The sequence below is a fragment of the Geotrypetes seraphini genome, chromosome 2 (assembly GCF_902459505.1).
Source record: "Geotrypetes seraphini chromosome 2, aGeoSer1.1, whole genome shotgun sequence".
Classification (NCBI taxonomy): Eukaryota; Metazoa; Chordata; class Amphibia; order Gymnophiona; family Dermophiidae; genus Geotrypetes; species Geotrypetes seraphini.
The window spans coordinates 100,341,565-100,358,086 of record NC_047085.1 but is presented as its reverse complement, the minus strand read 5'-3'; the positions used below and the strand labels follow the sequence as shown (position 1 = coordinate 100,358,086).

Sequence of the window (16,522 nt, the reverse complement as noted above, 5' to 3'; positions counted from 1 at the left end):
ATTTCAAATTCTTATTTACATTTTAGGAAATTGCTTAAAATGTATTTGTATGAGAAGTATTTGAAAGGTTTACTTTATATTGTTAACTGCATCAAACTGCAAAGGTTATGTTATGTTCTTACTCACTTGGCTGCTCTAAGGCAAATATTAGGAAACATATATCCCTAACATACATCCCTGTCTAAGACAGTCAGCAGGCTAACACGAACATGACAGGGCAGGTGTCAGGACTTCTGTCCTTCCTTACAGGAAAGAAGATTATCAAGGTAAGAACTTAATCTTCCCTTCCAGTGCAGGTGGGACAAGAGTCCTGACTAATGGGATGTACCAAAGCAGTCCCCTGAATATAGGGCAGATGAGCCTGCTGTGAGTACCAAGGGCCCAAAAGTGGGGCTCATTTGTGCCACCATGTCCACTCTGTAAAAGTATGTAAAGGTATGGAGAGTGGACCATGTAGCTGCCCTACAAATCTCTTTGGGTAGAACTGCCCGGGACTCTGCCCATAATCGGTGGTTGTTTACCACAGCCAATGCACACAGAGGCAATAGCATTGCAAAACCGTCTGGAAATAGTCACCTTCGAGGCTGTTTTCTCTGTTTGGTAAGGTTGGTTAATACCAAAACAGGCTGAGAGATGAAAATTATTGTCATCTCGAGATAAAGGAGAATCTCCTGACATCCAGCAATGCCAATACTTTGCCCAGTTTCTTGATGCTTGTGGCATAGAACGCCGGGAGCCGAACTTCCTGATTTACATAGAACACCGGGAGCCGGACTTCCTGATTTATATAAAAAGCCAAGAACATTTTTGGTCATAAGGAAAGCACCATATAAAGAATCATACCCGCTTCTGTGGATCTGAGAAAAAAAATTCCCTGCATGATAGAGTATGGAGCTCCAAAACCCTTCATGCCGAGAAATAGCCACCAGGAACTGAAAGATCCCTCCATGACGCATTCTATAAAGATTCATACTGGGCCTTACAGAGAGCCACTAGAACAATCTTAAGATTCCACGTAGGAATTAAATAAATGGTTGTTGCACAGGAGGATACAGCGCAAAGCTCATTCCTAGAATCTGTCAATTTCGGAAGGGACGCTAAAGATCCTTTCTCCGCTCAATAGCAGGAGAGGTTTACTACTTGCCCCTTGAGCAAACCAACCACTAAGCTCTGTTCAAGACAATCCTGAAGAAACAGCAGGACTATGGATATGGGCTCCATGTAAGGCACTACCTTCAGATCACAACAGTGCTGCAGCGCTGAAAGGTCTTTTAATACTTAGCATAAGCCATGACAATCGCTGGCTTATTGGACCTTAGAAAGGTAGCTAAAATCAGTTCTGAATAACTTTTCTGAGCTAAGGTTGCATGTTCAAGAACCACGCCGTAAGACCATAGGATTCTGGATCCTTTTGTTCCTGTGACTGAAGTGTTGCAAACACAGGTATCTTGAGACAGCTATCTCGTGTAGCCGCGCTATATCTGTGTACCACAGCCAACTTGGCCAATCCGATACCACTAGAATCACAAACCTGTGATGAGTTGCTATCTTTCGAATAAAAAAGCCTCACAAGAACCAACTAAATGATAACAATTTTATATTCTAATAAATATAAATATAATGCTATCAGCCAGCGGTGGAAGCATCCTCAAGAAATGCACATTTAACAAAATGTGGAGAAAAAATGTGCAGAAAATGCCTCAAACCTTTGAAACTGAAAACGGCAATCCTACTTGGATTTTTAGCTGCTCACTCTATTGTCATAGGCAAAAAACTCCACTTAACAAAAATGTAGCTTTCAAACAGGGAAACAAGTCCACAACTGTACATAGGGAAAGAAAACCAATCTCTACTTGGCTTAACACACTGGTGTCCTTCTTATCACCACATTGTTGCATTCTCAACACACTTCCGCATTAATCCAGTTGCCATCACAAATATTTGGCAACATTGGAAGTGAAATCCTTAATACACCAGCATCAGAAACACTTTCCCCATTTGTAAGTACTAAGTCAAGTGGGGCCCCATCCTATGTGGGGTCCATTACCAACTGCTGGAACAGTGCTCCTTGTAGAGAATCCAGGATCTCTGTACTTCTAGAAGACCCCACTATAGGGATACCCCAATCAATATCTGGCATGTTTAAATCACCTATTAGTAATACAGTAAAACCTTGGATTGCAAGTAACTTGGTTTGCAAGTGTTTTTCAAGACAAGCAAAACATTTGATTAAATTTTAACTTGATATACAAGCAAGGTCTTGCAATACAAGTATATACAGTATACACACATCATCACAATGGAGCCAATGGCTCTTCTCTCTCTGACATTTCAAGAGTGTAGTGACTGTTCTAAGCAAGCAAAGTCATGCAATACGAGTTCATACAGTATACACGCGTCACATCATCACAACTGAGCCGATGGTTTGTCTCTATCTGACGCTGCAGGAGTGTAGTGACTGTTCTAAATGAGCGAGGGCTTGCAATACAAGTACGTATAGTATTTTGTATTAAAGTTTTTGGGTTGTGGAACGAATCGTTCTGAGTTCCCATTATTTCCTATGGGGAAATTCGCTTTGATATATGAGTGCTTTGGATTACAAGCATGCTTCTGGAACAAATTATGCTCGCAAACCAAGGTTTTACTGTATTTCCCTTTTTACAGCTATATTCTGAATTTCTACTATTAAATCTCTGTTCACTTCTTCTGTCTGTGAAGGAGGCTTGTATATCACACCAATGTAAATAAATTTTCCATTCTCTCTTTCCAGTTTGGCCCATAATGCCTCTGCCTTACCCTGCAAATCCTACAATTGCATGGCTTTAATATGATCTTTAACATACAACACCATTCCCCTTCTTTTTCGTCCTACCCTGTCTTTCCTGAACAGATTATAGCCCGGTATAACTAAATCCTAGTCATGGTTCTCTGTGAACCACGACTCTGTGATATAACATATCACAGAGTCGTGGTATACCACATATCACAGAGTTGTGATATACCATTCCCCCCTCTTTTTCTTCCTACCGTCTTTCCTGAATAGATTATAGCCCGGTATAACTAAATCCTAGTCATGGTTCTCTGTGAACCACGACTCTGTGATAGCCACTAAATCCAACTTAGCCTCTTCTATCAAGATCCCCAGATCCAGAACCTTATTTCTCATACTTCAAGCATTGGTATATACAGCTTTCCAGACATTGCCCCCTTTTCACTTATCTGAGGGCTTATATTCACCTGGGGGCTTTGATTACCTTGCCCCAATGATTCTAGTTTTAAAAGTTGTGAAGGTTAACAGATGATGATCAGAGAGGGGAAGAGTTGAGGTGCAGAATCTGGTGGTAGAGCAGTTGGAGAAGACTAGGCCAAGGCAGTGGCCATTCTGGTGGGGTGGTAGAACATAGCTGGAGATTGTATGAGGATGTTAATGTGAGAAACCTTGAATTATAGGAGTTAGAGGGGTCATCAGCATGGATGTTGAAGTCCAAGGATGAGGGAGGGAAATGAGGGTTTGAGAAAGAAGGCGAGCCAAAGTCTGAGGAAAGAAGAGAAGGACTTATTAGGGGGATGGTAAATGACTGCTACTCGGAGAGGCAGAGGAGCAAATAAATGGATGAAGTTGAATTCAAAGGAGGAAGAGGAGTGAGATTGAGGCAGAAGAAGGGGTTGATATCTACAAGATGGTGAGAATAACAGCCCAACAGCACCTCCACGACCAACTGGGCAAGGTATATGTCAGAAAAGATAGTCTCCATGATACAGGGCAGCTGTTGAAGAACAGTCTTCGGGGCAGATCCAGGTCTCAGTTAGTGCTAGCAAGTGGACAGTTTGAGATAATACATTACATTAGTGATTTTTATTCTGCCATTACCTTGCGGTTCAAAGCGGATGATATAAAGAGGTCATAGATGAAGGTAAATCTGTTAAGCAGGCATTCCATAGGTCATATGAGAAAGGCAGAGAGAAGGAGGAAGGAGAGGAACAGAGATATGACTGGTTACTTTCAGTACTTCCTTGGCTCTTCTTTTGTTTCAACTGCTTGCTCCACAGAGGCTGGGGTGCCACAAAACATTTTTGTTCATGTAGATTTGCCTTGGACTTGAAAACAATGTGCAGCAATTGAACACAAGCAGTATACCAGTATACCTGGATATATTATGTCAGATTTCATTTCTAGCAGCTTCTTTAAGGATTTCATATAGTCATACAGGTCCTCAAACACAGCTGTTCCTTCTCCAAGAATACAGTCTCCAGAAAATATAGCGTTTTCTTCTAATAAAACCAAAGCCATGTGGTCATCAGTGTGCCCTGGTGTGTACAAAGCTCTGTTCAGGTGAGAGAAAACCAAATAGCAATATATTACTTTATATTTATTATTTAAAACAGCTTATGATATTTTAATACAGAATCAAGCAAATACTTGTACAGAAAATCGAAGTTAAAAGGGATCAAAACAAAAAAGGCAATAAATATATCTAACAAAGGCCACAAAATCTTAGCTCAAGTTCACCATGTAAAGGGATGCAATACAATAAAATCAAAGGGGAAATAAAAGAAAACAAGAATCAAAGAAAATAGGACATATGTTATTTAGTGAACAGATTACTTTATCGCCCCAACTCCTAGTCAGGCACTCCCTTCAGTAGAGTGTGCCCTAGAAAACCCTTAGCAACCAAATGGTGGTTAGGTGAGAGGGTTCCCAAAAAGTATATTTCAAGTGTGATAAAAAGAGATTAAATGTACTTACCCTGGCAAGCTCTTTTCCAATAGATAGTGAAACATTCTAGACAGTAGGGTTATTTCCCTTTAGTCATATGGCTGCAGAAGGAATCCACTCTGCCTCTATAGTACTTCACTGGGATGTTTAGCTCCCTCTACAGTTAGTACCCAAGCATGGAGAACCACCCAATACACGTGAAGTGGAGGCACCTGTAGCAACAGGCTCAAACCAATTGTTCTGCTTAATAATTCAATCAACTTTTAAGTGAAATGCTAACACTGGCTTCAAAGAAGCTGAGAAACCACTCCCAAATAAATGGAAACATATATTCAAATTATTTCCATCCCTCAAGGCTGATAGGCATCCAAGAAACAGCTTGGAGAAGCATAAACAGACTGAACACTGTAAACAGGCATAGTAAATACTGGGTGGGAGTCTAGAATGTCTCACCTATCTACTGGAAAAGAGCTTACCAGGGTAAGTACATAATCTCTTTTTCCAGTGCAATAGGTGAGATATTCGAGACAGTAGGGATGTACAAAAGCAGTCCTCCCAAAAAATTAGGGTGGGCTTGTTGCATTGACCTGTAAGACCGAGGATCCCCAAGGCGGAGTCCTGTCTTGCTGCCACATCCACTCTGTAGAACTTGGCAAACATGTGAAGAAAAGACCCTGTCGCCAGCCTGTAAATCTCCACAAGGGAGATAGATCTAGCTGTGGCCCACAAAGAGGCCACACTTCTGGTAGAATGTGCCTTGATAGAAACAGGAGACTGACCCCACAAGAATGTTAAACTGATGAAATGGCCCTGGATCCAGCTGGAAATCATGGCCTTGGAAGTGGAGTGCCCCGCTTAACGGAATGGGTCAGCATAAACAAATGGTCAACGAGATGAAACTCGTTGGTGACCTCCAAGTAATGCAGAAGAACTTTGCATACATCAAGCTTCTTCAACAGGCGAACTTGAAACTGGCAACCTGTTGGCTGAAAGTCAGGCAAACACACATCCTGATTGCCAGGGAAAATTGAAACCATGTTCGTCAAGCAGGAAAGCACCGTCCGAAGGAAAACCCTCATCTCCGAAATATGGAGGAAAGGGTCCCTGCAAGACAAAGCCCGCAGTTAAGACATCTAACGTGCCTCTGTAATGGCAACCAGAAAAAATGGTCTTGAGCATTAAGTTCAAGAGGGTAACATCTCGAAGAGGCTCAAAAAGGAGGAGATGCCAAGAAAGACCAACACTTCTGGGATCTAAAACAGGACTTGAAGAGAAGCCACTATAAGGCCTTTATCTAAATTAGCCTGAAGAAAGGCAAAAATTAGCGAGATCAGAGCTAAATAAGGGTCCACCTGAATCTGTGCACACCAATCGTGGAAGGCCTTCCACGTATGAAACGTAAGCCGATACCGCAGACGACTTTGTAGACTTCAGAAGAGAATCCACATTCAGAGCAGAATATTCTGTTGCTCTAAGGCTGCATGCTCAAGAGCCAAGCTATAGGAGCAAAGGGACCTGGATTGTCCATGGACACCGGACCCTATGTGAAGAAGTCCAGATAGATGCTCAGCCGAAGACTGTGACCTCTGTGCAGGCATAGCAAATCTGCGTACCATGTTCTGCGAGGCCAATCTGGAGCCACCAGAATGACACAACTTGGAAGAGCTGCAATCCTCTGAAGGACTTGGCCAAACATTGGTCAAGGAGGAACAAACACCAGAGAATCTCCAGAGGCCACGGCTGCACCAGAGCGTTGAGCCCCTTGATTCCGGGCTCAGATCGTCGACTGAAGAAGCGATCCACTTTCTTGTTTCCTGCTGCGGCCCTGAGGTTGAAGCAAGGTCTACGCCAGTACTCCATTATCACTTGAAACACCTTTGGGGACAGGACCCACTTGCTTGGATCCAGAGCTTAACTATTCTCTGAGTGAAAAAATATTTCCTCCTATTGGTTTTAAAAGTATTTCCCTGTAACTTTATCGAGTGTCCCCTAGTTTCGTAATTTTTGACGGAGCGAAAAATCGATCCACTTGTACCCGTTCTACTGCACTCAGGATTTTGTAGACTTCAATCATATCTCTCCTTAGCCGTCTCTTTTCCAAGCTGAAGAGCCCTAACCGTTTTAGTCTTTCCTCATACAAGAGAAGTGCCATCACCTTTACCATCTTGATTGCTCTTCTTTGAACCTTTTCTACCGCCACTATATTTTTCTTGAGATAAGGAGACCAGAATTGAACGCAATATTCCAGATGAGGTCGCACCATGGAGCGATACAGGGGCATTATAACATTCTTAGTCTTGTTAACCATCTCTTTTTAAATAATTCCTAGCATTCTGTTTGCTTTTTTGGCTGCCGCTGCACATTGGGTGGAAGATTTCATCATATTGTCTACGATGACACCCAGATCCTTTTCTTGGGCGCTAATCCCCAAGGTGGACCCTAGCATCTGGTAACTGTGATTCAGGTTATTCTTCCCAATGTGCATCACTTTGTATTTGTCCACATTAAATTTCATCTCCCACTTGGACGCCCAGTCTTCCAATTTTCTAAGGTCCGCCTGCAGTTTTTCACAATCCGCATGTGTTTTAACAACTTTGAACAGTTTAGTGTCATCTGCAAATTTAATCACCTCACGTCGTTCCAATTTCCAGATCATTTATAAATAAGTTAAATAACACCAGTCCCAGTACAGACCCCTGCGACACTCCACTATTTACTCTCCTCCATTGAGAAAAATGACCATTTAACCCTATCCTCTGTTTTCTATCTGATAACCAATTCCTAATCCACAACTGAACTTTGCCACCTATCCCATGACACTTTAATTTTCTCAGGAGCCTCTTGTGAGGAACTTTATCAAAAGCTTTCAGAAAATCTAGATACACTATATCAACCGGCTCATCTTTATCCACGTTTATTCACACCTTCAAAGAAGTCAAGCAAATTGGTAAGGCAAGATCTCCCTCAGCTGATCCCATGCTGACTCCGTCTCATTAAATTATGTTTGTCTAAGTGTTCCACAATTTTATTTTTTATAATTGTTTCTACCATTTTGCCCGGCACTGAAATGAGGCTTACCGGTCTGTAATTTCCCAGATCTCCATTGGAGCCCTTTTTAAAAATCTGCGTAACATTGGCCACCCTCCAATCTTCAGGTATTACAGACGATTTTAGCAGGTCTGCAATTTCATGTTTGAGTTCTTTTAGTACCCTGGGATGTATACCATCTGGTCCTGGCAATTTATCACTTTTTAACTTATCAATTTGGCTTAGTACATCTTCCAGATTCACTGAGATTTCTTTCAGTTCTTCCACATCATCACCCTTGAAAACCATTTCCAGTTCAGGTAGATCTCTTACATCTTCCGTAAAGACAGAAGCAAAGAATTCATTCAGTCTTTCCGCTATGACCTTATCCTCCCTGAGCACCCCTTTTACTCCTTGATCATCCAAAGGTCCTACAGATTCCCTCACAAGTTTTCTGCTTCTGATGTACCTAAAAAATTGCTATGAGTTTTTGCCTCTTTTGCAAGTTTCTCTTCATATTCTTTCTTAGCTGTGTCTTATCAATGCTTTGCATCTAACTTGCCAATGCTTGTGTATCTTCTTAATTTCTCCATTTGGATTCTTTTTCCATTCTTTAAATGATTTTTTTGGGCTCTAATAGCCTCTTTCATTTCACTTGTTAACCACGCTGGCTCTCGTTTTCTCTTCTTTCCACCTTTGCTGATACGTGGTATACATTTGGTCTGGGCTTCCACAATGGTATTTTTAAATAACATCCACGCCTGGTTTACAGTCCTAACCTTTGCAACTGATCCTTTTAGCTTCTTTTTAACCATTTTCTTCATTTTATCATAGTCACCCTTTCGAAACACCCCTACAGTAGATTTCTTTTGCGACGTTTCTCCCAGTATCAGCTCAAATTTGATCACGTTATGATCACTGTTTCCTAGCAGACCCAATACAGTTAACTCCTGTACTATTTCTTGCATTCTACTAAGGACTAAATCTATAATAGCATCCCATCTTGTCGGTTCCCGGATTAGTTGCTCCAAGAAGCAGTCATTTATGACATCTAGGAATCTTACCTTCCTAGCACTCCCCAATGTAACATTTAACCAGTCAGTATTGGTGTAATTGAAATCACCCATTATTATAGTGTTGAAACATCTTGAACTGTAACTATGGCAAATTCAACCTGTAAATTGTATATTGGTATTAGATCCCTAGTATGTATCAAGTTAGGATAAAAAAAACTTGTATCAAAAAACATACTATAACTATGGCAAATTGTAACCTGTTAATTGTATGTATGGGATAAAAAATGAATTAAATAAATAAATAAAATAAATTACTAAGGGGAGTCTGCTTAAAATGGCTCCCTCCCACAGTCTGATTCAAAGCATTCTAAATGACTTTGAGAACCCAAAGATCTGTTGTTATCAGTGCCCAACGTGGATGATATAATTGGAGCCGACCTCCAACTGGCTGAGAGAGAGGAACAGCAGCTATGCTCTTCATGAGCCTGTCAAAAAGACTGAGTAGGTTTTTGAGGAGCTCCTGGTTGAGACTTTTGAGGTCGCTGTTGCTTTTGCTTCTTCTGCTGAAGCAGAGGAGAGATAACAGGTTTGGCAGAAAAACGCCTCTGGTATGAAGAAGGTTTAGATGACTGAGAAGCCAAGGGAGGCTTAGACTTGGTTTTAACCAACGCATTCCAATTCTTTTCATGATCAGTTAAGCTTTTGTGTGGCCACCTCAATGGAATCACCAAAAAGCTCTTCTCTCAAACAGGGAATATTAGCTAATCTGTCTTGAAGGGTGATGTTCATATCAAAGACTCTCAAGCATGCCAGGCATTTCATTGCCACTGACATAGCCAAAGTTCTAGATCAGTGTAATGCAAACTGTGTGCCATGGCACACTTGTGTGCCTCCTGAGATTCCAAGTGTGTTGCGGCTCACAGAGGAGGAAGAGAAGCGCCAGCCAGCTGACTTGCCTCTCGCTGCAAACGTAACAAAGTTCTTTTTCACCCAGAGAGTGGTGGAAAATTGGAACGCTCTTCCGGAGGCTGTCATAGGGGAAAGCACCCTCCAGGGAATCAAGACAAAGTTAGACAAGTACCTGCTAGACCAGATTGTACGCAGGTAAGGCTAGACTCAGTTAGGGCTCTGGTCCTTTACCTAAGGGCCGCTGCGGAAGCGGACTGCTGGGCATGATGGACCACTGGTCTGACCCAGCAGTGGCAATTCTTATGTTCTTATGCAAGGCACTTCCTGTAGTGCCAGTGCTACATCTTCCTGCTGCTGTCGCGTTTCTCTCTGCACGCAAACCCCCCCCTCCCCTGGCAGCATCTTCCTGCTGCCATCGCGTTTCTCTCTGAACGCGAACACACACACCTCGGCAGCATCTTCCTGCTGCCATTGCATTTCTGTCTGCGCGTGACTCCTCCCCCCCCTTTGGCGGTTTCATCCGGGAGCTCAGGGACTTTGCAAGGCCAGCCGGCATCATTGAAATGTCTAAATTAATCCTAGCGGCAGCTGGGTGACCAAGTTAAATATATTTATAAATGATCTAGAAACAGGGACGAAGTGCGAAGTAATAAAATTCGCAGACGACACCAAACTATTTAGTGGAGTTGGGACTAAAGAGGACTGTGAAGATTTACAAAGGGACCTGAACAAACTAGAAGAGTGGGCGACGAGATGGCAGATGAAGTTTAATGTAGAGAAATGTAAAGTCTTGCATGTAGGAAACAGAAACCCGAAATACAGCTATACGATGGGAGGGCTGGTAATGGGTGAAAGTACCCAAGAAAAGGACTTGGGGGTAATAGTGGACAACACAATGAAGCCATCGACACAGTGTGCAGCGGCCTCTTAGAAGGCGAACAGAATGCTGGGTACTATCAAGAAAGGTATTACAACCAGAACGAAAGAAGTTATCCTGCCGTTATATTGGGCGATGGTGCCCAATCCTCTTTAACATATTCATAGGCGACCTAACAATGCATGAGGACAATGATAAAGAAAATACAGTTGCTAACAAGATGACATAATGAGCCTAGGGGAATATGCAAATGCATAAGTAAAGTTCAGAAGCATAATTCAAATGAAGTAAGTTACAGTAAAGTTATTTGAAATAAAGTCTGTTGTTTTGTTCCAAAATCTTATGAGTCCAGAATGTCTTTGCAAATATTTTAGCAACTTGTAAGGTCAGAGTCTCTGAATGAATTTAAATAAACTGCATAAGAACTTTAGAGTTCGTGCTAAAACATTTTGAAGGTAATCTTGTCTGTTACTCAGGGGCTTCAAGGTAAAATAACATTATTCGCCGATGACGCCAAACTATGCAACATAGTAAGTAAAAGCACTTTGCCCGACAGTATGACGCGGTATTTACTCTTACTGGAACACTGGTCCTCGACTTGGCAGCTAAGCTTCAATGCTAAAAAATGTAAGGTCATGCACCTTGGCAGTAGAAATCTGTGCAGAACTTACACCCTGAATGTAGGACTAGGACTGCAGCGGAACGAGATTTAGGAGTGATCATTAGTGAAGATATGAAAACTGCCAACCAAGTGGAGAAGGCTTCTTCCAAGGCTAAACAAATGATGGGTTGTATCCGCAGAAGTTTCGTCAGTCGGAACCCCGAAGTGATAATGCCATTGTACAGATCAATGGTGAGACCTTATCTGGAATATTGTGTACAATTCTGGAGGCCAAATTACCAAAAAGATGTGCTGAGAGTTGAGTCGGTTCAACGAATGGCCACCAGGATGGTCTCGGGACTCAAGGATCTCCCGTATGAGGAAAGGCTGAGTAAATTGCAGCTATACTCACTCGAGGAACGTAGAGAGAGAGGAGACATGATTGAGACGTTTAAATATATCACGGGCCGTATCGAGGTGGAAGATGATATCTTCTTTCTTAAAGGTCCCACAGCCACAAGAGGGCATCCGCTGAAAATCAGGGGCGGGAAATTTCATGGTGACATCAGGAAGTATTTCTTCACCAAAAGGGTGGTTGATCATTGGAATGAACTTCCACTGCAAGTGATCAAGGCCAGCAGCGTACCAGATTTTAAGAGAAGATGGGATAGGCATGTGGGATCTCTTGGGAGGTGAAGTTGGGGGGTGGGTCATTAGAGTGGGCAGACTTGATGGGCCGAGGCCCTTTTCTGCCGTCATTTTCTATGTTTCTAATATTGGTCACCGTACCTTAAGAAGGATATGGCGATACTCGAGAGGGTTCAGAAAAGAGCGACACGTTTGATATGTTCAAATATATTTATTGATTTTCAAATCATATAATCAAGAATACCTTGTACAGAAAGCAAATTAGCAATTCTACATAAAGCAAGAAACATTCCAATAACATTAAATCATATATTAACTAAAGTGCTCAAGTCCTCAAATTTGGATCCAAGATTTCTTATAAAATAAAGCCAAAATTAAAGAATTGAACTTAATGTACACTCTTTATAAAGTTAGCTGGAAGGCTGATTGCTGGGATTAACCAATAGTCATAGAGCTTATGATTTTTCTACCTCCAATCGGGAGAGCGCTAAAAAAGAAGTCAACTGATTAGGCTCAAAGAAAACATATTTAACTGATCGGTGATGGACTATACATTTACAAGGGTGTCGCAAATAAAAAGTAGCACCCAAAGATATAACACCTGGCTTCAACAAAAGAAATTCACGTCGACGCCTTTGCGTCTCTCGTGATAAATCAGGAAATACCTGTACTTTACAACCCATAAATTCTTTCTGTCTATTTTTAAAGAACAGTTTTAACAACCATACTTTATCAATAGAGAGAGCTACTGTTATAATCAAAGTACTCAATTCTACAACCTCTTTATCTGATTTTTCCAATAACTCTGATACATCCAATAGTCCTTGATCCGACGGCTTTTTTGGTAATTTAGTCTTATTAGGTAAATAATAGACTCGTGATAAAGGAGGTAATGAATCTTCTGAGGCCCCCAAAACTTCAAGAAAATATCTTTTAAACATTTCTCTAGGAGGTGTCAGTGGAAGCTTAGGAAAATTAATGATTCTTAAGTTATTGTATCTGGAGTTATTTTCTAAATTCTCCATTTTTCTTCTAAGATTGATATTGTCTTTCATTAAAGATTCCTGTAATTGTTTGGATGATTTAATATCTTGTTCAAGCTTTTGAACAGAGGAATTAGAGGCAGTCATATCTTTTCTCAGTTCTTTAAGTTCAGTAGAATGTTGAGATAATTTCCCCTCAATTAACTGAAGTTTGGGACTTATGGTCTTCACTAGTCCGGCCATAAGATCCCATAGTGAGTCCAGAGTTACTTCTGAGGGTTTTTCCAGAGAAATAACAGGTAAAGAAAAGTCATAGTGCTCACCGTCCAGTTGAATAACTTGACGCTGTCCCTGAAGGTTAACTCGCCTCTCAGATGATTCCCCCTCAGCTTCTTCAAAGGAGCTCCTCTCCATAGGAGTTCCTGTCAGCAGGCTCTGTGATGGACTACTTGCCTCAGGGGAAGACAAGACCCCGACCTCCGGGGTTACCTTACCCCTTGGAGAGCTGCTTAGCTGAGGTTGCGGGGGCGGCGCCCTAACGTCGGGGCTCAAAGATGTCTCCAATCCCGGAGGAATTTCCACGGCCTCACCGACGCCGCTACTCCTCTGCGGGCCTCCCTCCGACGCCGAAAAAATACCCTGCATCCGCCTGATGAATTCCCCGATGTCTCCAGCCGCGGGGGTGGCCGTGGGCCGCGAGGCACCAGCGGTGCTATGGCCCCTCCGTTTAGGCATCGGGTAAGTAAAAGAACCGCTGAAAACTTGTTTGAAAATTGTTTGAAGAAAAATCTTCAGAGCGGCATCTCAGCGCGTCCAGCCAAACGCCATCTTGGATCCTCAAAAACGCCGCGACACGTTTGATAAAAGGTATGGAAAATCTTTCATATGCTGAAAGATTAGAGAAACTGGGGCTCTTTCCCTGGAGAAGCGGAGACTTACAGGGGACATGATAGAGACTTAGAAGATCATGAAGGGCATGGAGAAAGTGGAGAGGGAAAGATTCTTCAAACGTTCAAAAACTACAAGAATGAGAGGGCATTCAGAAAAATTAAGAGGGGACAGATTCAGAACCAATGCTAGGAAATTCTTCTTCACCCAAAGGGTGGTGAACACCTGGAATGTGCTTCCAGAGGGTGTGATAGGACAGAGTACGGTTTTGGGGTTCAAGAAGGGATTAGATAATTTCCTGAAGGAAAATGGGATAGAAGGGTATAGATAGAGGATTACTATACAGGTCCAGGACTTGATGGGCCGCCGCATGAGCGGACTGCTGGGCGTGATGAACCTCTGGTCTGACCCAGCAGAGGCACTGCTTATGTTCTTATGGGAGAAGTACTGCTGGACAAGGGAGGAGGGAAAGGGAAGGGAGAAGGGGGAGGATTGAAGAGAGAAAGGGGTACTGCTAGACATGGGGCAAGGAAGAGGTGCTACTGGACAGGGGGCAGGGAAAGGGAAGGGAGAAGAGGTGCTGCTGGATCTGGTAGAAGGGGAGGGAAAGGAAAAGTGCTACACACTGGAGGGGAGGGTGAGATGGTGGATGGGGAGAGAGCATATTAGCTGTGAGTGGAGTTGGGAGGAGGGAAGGAAGGAAAATTGTTACAGGAAGAGTGAGTGAAGAGAGAGGGAGAAATGGACATGGGGTGGAGGAGAGGGAGAAATGATGCATTGGGACAAAACATGGGTTGGGGAGTGGGAAGGAAGGATGCCACTCAAGGGAAGAGGCAAGGACAGAGAGAGAAAGCGTGCAGGAGGCAGAAAGTGTTGGACTCATGGAGAGGGCAAGATGGATGGGGAGGACAGAAAGGAGGGAAGGAGAAATATTACACTCTTGGGAAGTGGGAGAGGGCAGAGAGTGAAAAGTTGGACTCATGGAGGGGGAGAGAGAGAGAGAGAGATGTTGGTGGGGGGGGGGGATGGAAGGAGGACCAGAGGAGAAGCATGCAGGAGGAAGAGAGAAAGAAATGTTGAACTGGTGGAAAGGAGGGAGAAATGTTGGACTTAGGAGCGGGGCCAGAGAGGAAGAGAAAGGTAATAGATTGCAGGGGGAAGAAAGGAAGAAGAGAGAGAAAAATGTTACACTGGGGACGGGGGAAGGAGAGATGACTAAAGGAAGTGAGAGATACCAGACCAGAGAATAGAAGGGAAGGAAGGGAGTCGTAGCACAATAGAAATAGTAGTAGTAGTAGTAGAGAGAGATGCCAGATTATAGGAAGGTGAGGAGAGAGATGCCAGATTGGGAAAGGGGAAAGGAAAGAGAGAGATATGTCGGACCACTGGGAGGAGGGAGGGAAGGAGAGAGATGTCGGACTACTGGGGGGAAAGGGGGAAAGGAGAGAGATGTCAGACCATGGAAACAATGAGGGAAGGAGAGAGAGGGAGAGAGGAAGGGAAGGTAAGACATGGAAAAGTAGATTTTGAGAATAAAGCAGAAAAATGGAAAAATTGAATGTTAAGTTAATGCCAAAGATGGATACAATGCAGGAGAAAAAATCTCCCCAAAAACAAAAGGGTGAGGGGGAGAGACAGCTCGAACAACAAACTACTGCACAAAATTTGTGAAGGTGAACGGGAAGCCCTCAGTCACACAGCTAGCAATGGGGACTCACCCCTATTGCTCCAGCTGTCACATATATACACCCACTAGGGTGTTATCTGTGAAACATCCTTGGGCTGTCCCGTGTTGAATCAAATGTGATAACTAGTGGGCCGTGGCTTGGCGCGCGCATAAGATGGAGGAGTGATCGCGACGCTCCTCTAACCCGGGCAACAGTTTGACAAAATTGAAAGGTTTCGCCGACTTTTTCTCTTACTGCTGTGTTAGATTTAGTGGCTAGTACACGGCAAAATTAAAATGAGTCGGCTTTTATGGCAGGAGGCGCGGCGAAATGCCAAAAACAAGAACTGTTGACGCCTTCAAAGGTTCCTCTTCCGGGAAATGAAACGGAAGTTTTAAGTAAAAAGGAAATAATGGCTGAATTCCGGTGTTTAAAACAGATGCTGCAAGATAATGCGAACAGCATAACTGAAGTGAAAGAAGAAATGTCAAACTTAAACCGGCAAATAGAAATAGCTAATAAGCGAATGACAACCTTAGAAGACAAGATGGAGAGATTAGAACTCTCTGAGATATGTTGCAAAAATGACATTTTAACTGTGAAGGAACTAAAGAAACAACTTGAAGAATATGAAAATAGAGGCAGAAGAAAGAATATAAAAATTATTGGATTATGAAAATTTGGAAGGGGGTAATGCTGTCCAATTTCTAGAAAACCTTCTGCCTAAACTACTGCAGTTAAACTTAAAACATCCCCTAGAAATAGAACGAGCACACAGGATTCCATTAAAACGGTCAGCAAGTCAAGTGAGACCAAGATCTTTGATCTTTAAATTACTGAGATTTCAGCAGGCTTTAGATATTTTAAACTTAGCCAAAGCTGACAGAAATTTAAATTATAAGGGGTCCAAACTGTTGTTTGTGCCTGATTTCGCTAAGAATTTCTTGTCAAATTCTGAGCCAATGTCTATCTAAAACAAATTAGCTTGAACAACCTGGACTATATAATTGTCATGTAGATTTTTGGGAAATCAATCAACAAAAGATTTGGATAAAAATAAAATGGAGAGTTTGGTTCTGAAGTTTTCTGGAGGCTTTTCTCTCTGTTGCTTTAGAGGAAAGTGAGGATCATCTGGAAAAGCACTCAGTCATGCTTATGAAGGAATACATAAAAGAAATAGAGAATGAAG

General features: G+C 42.5%; 1 protein-coding gene across 1 annotated transcript in view; it reads right to left on the bottom strand.

The window, feature by feature from the left end:
* Positions 1-16,522, bottom strand: part of LACTB2 (lactamase beta 2) — a 67,002-nt gene that overhangs the window by 9,341 nt on the left and 41,139 nt on the right. The window contains exon 4 of the mRNA XM_033934827.1: positions 4,147-4,325. Within this exon, the coding sequence (XP_033790718.1) occupies positions 4,147-4,325 (179 nt within the window). The remainder of the gene's footprint in view (positions 1-4,146; positions 4,326-16,522) is intronic.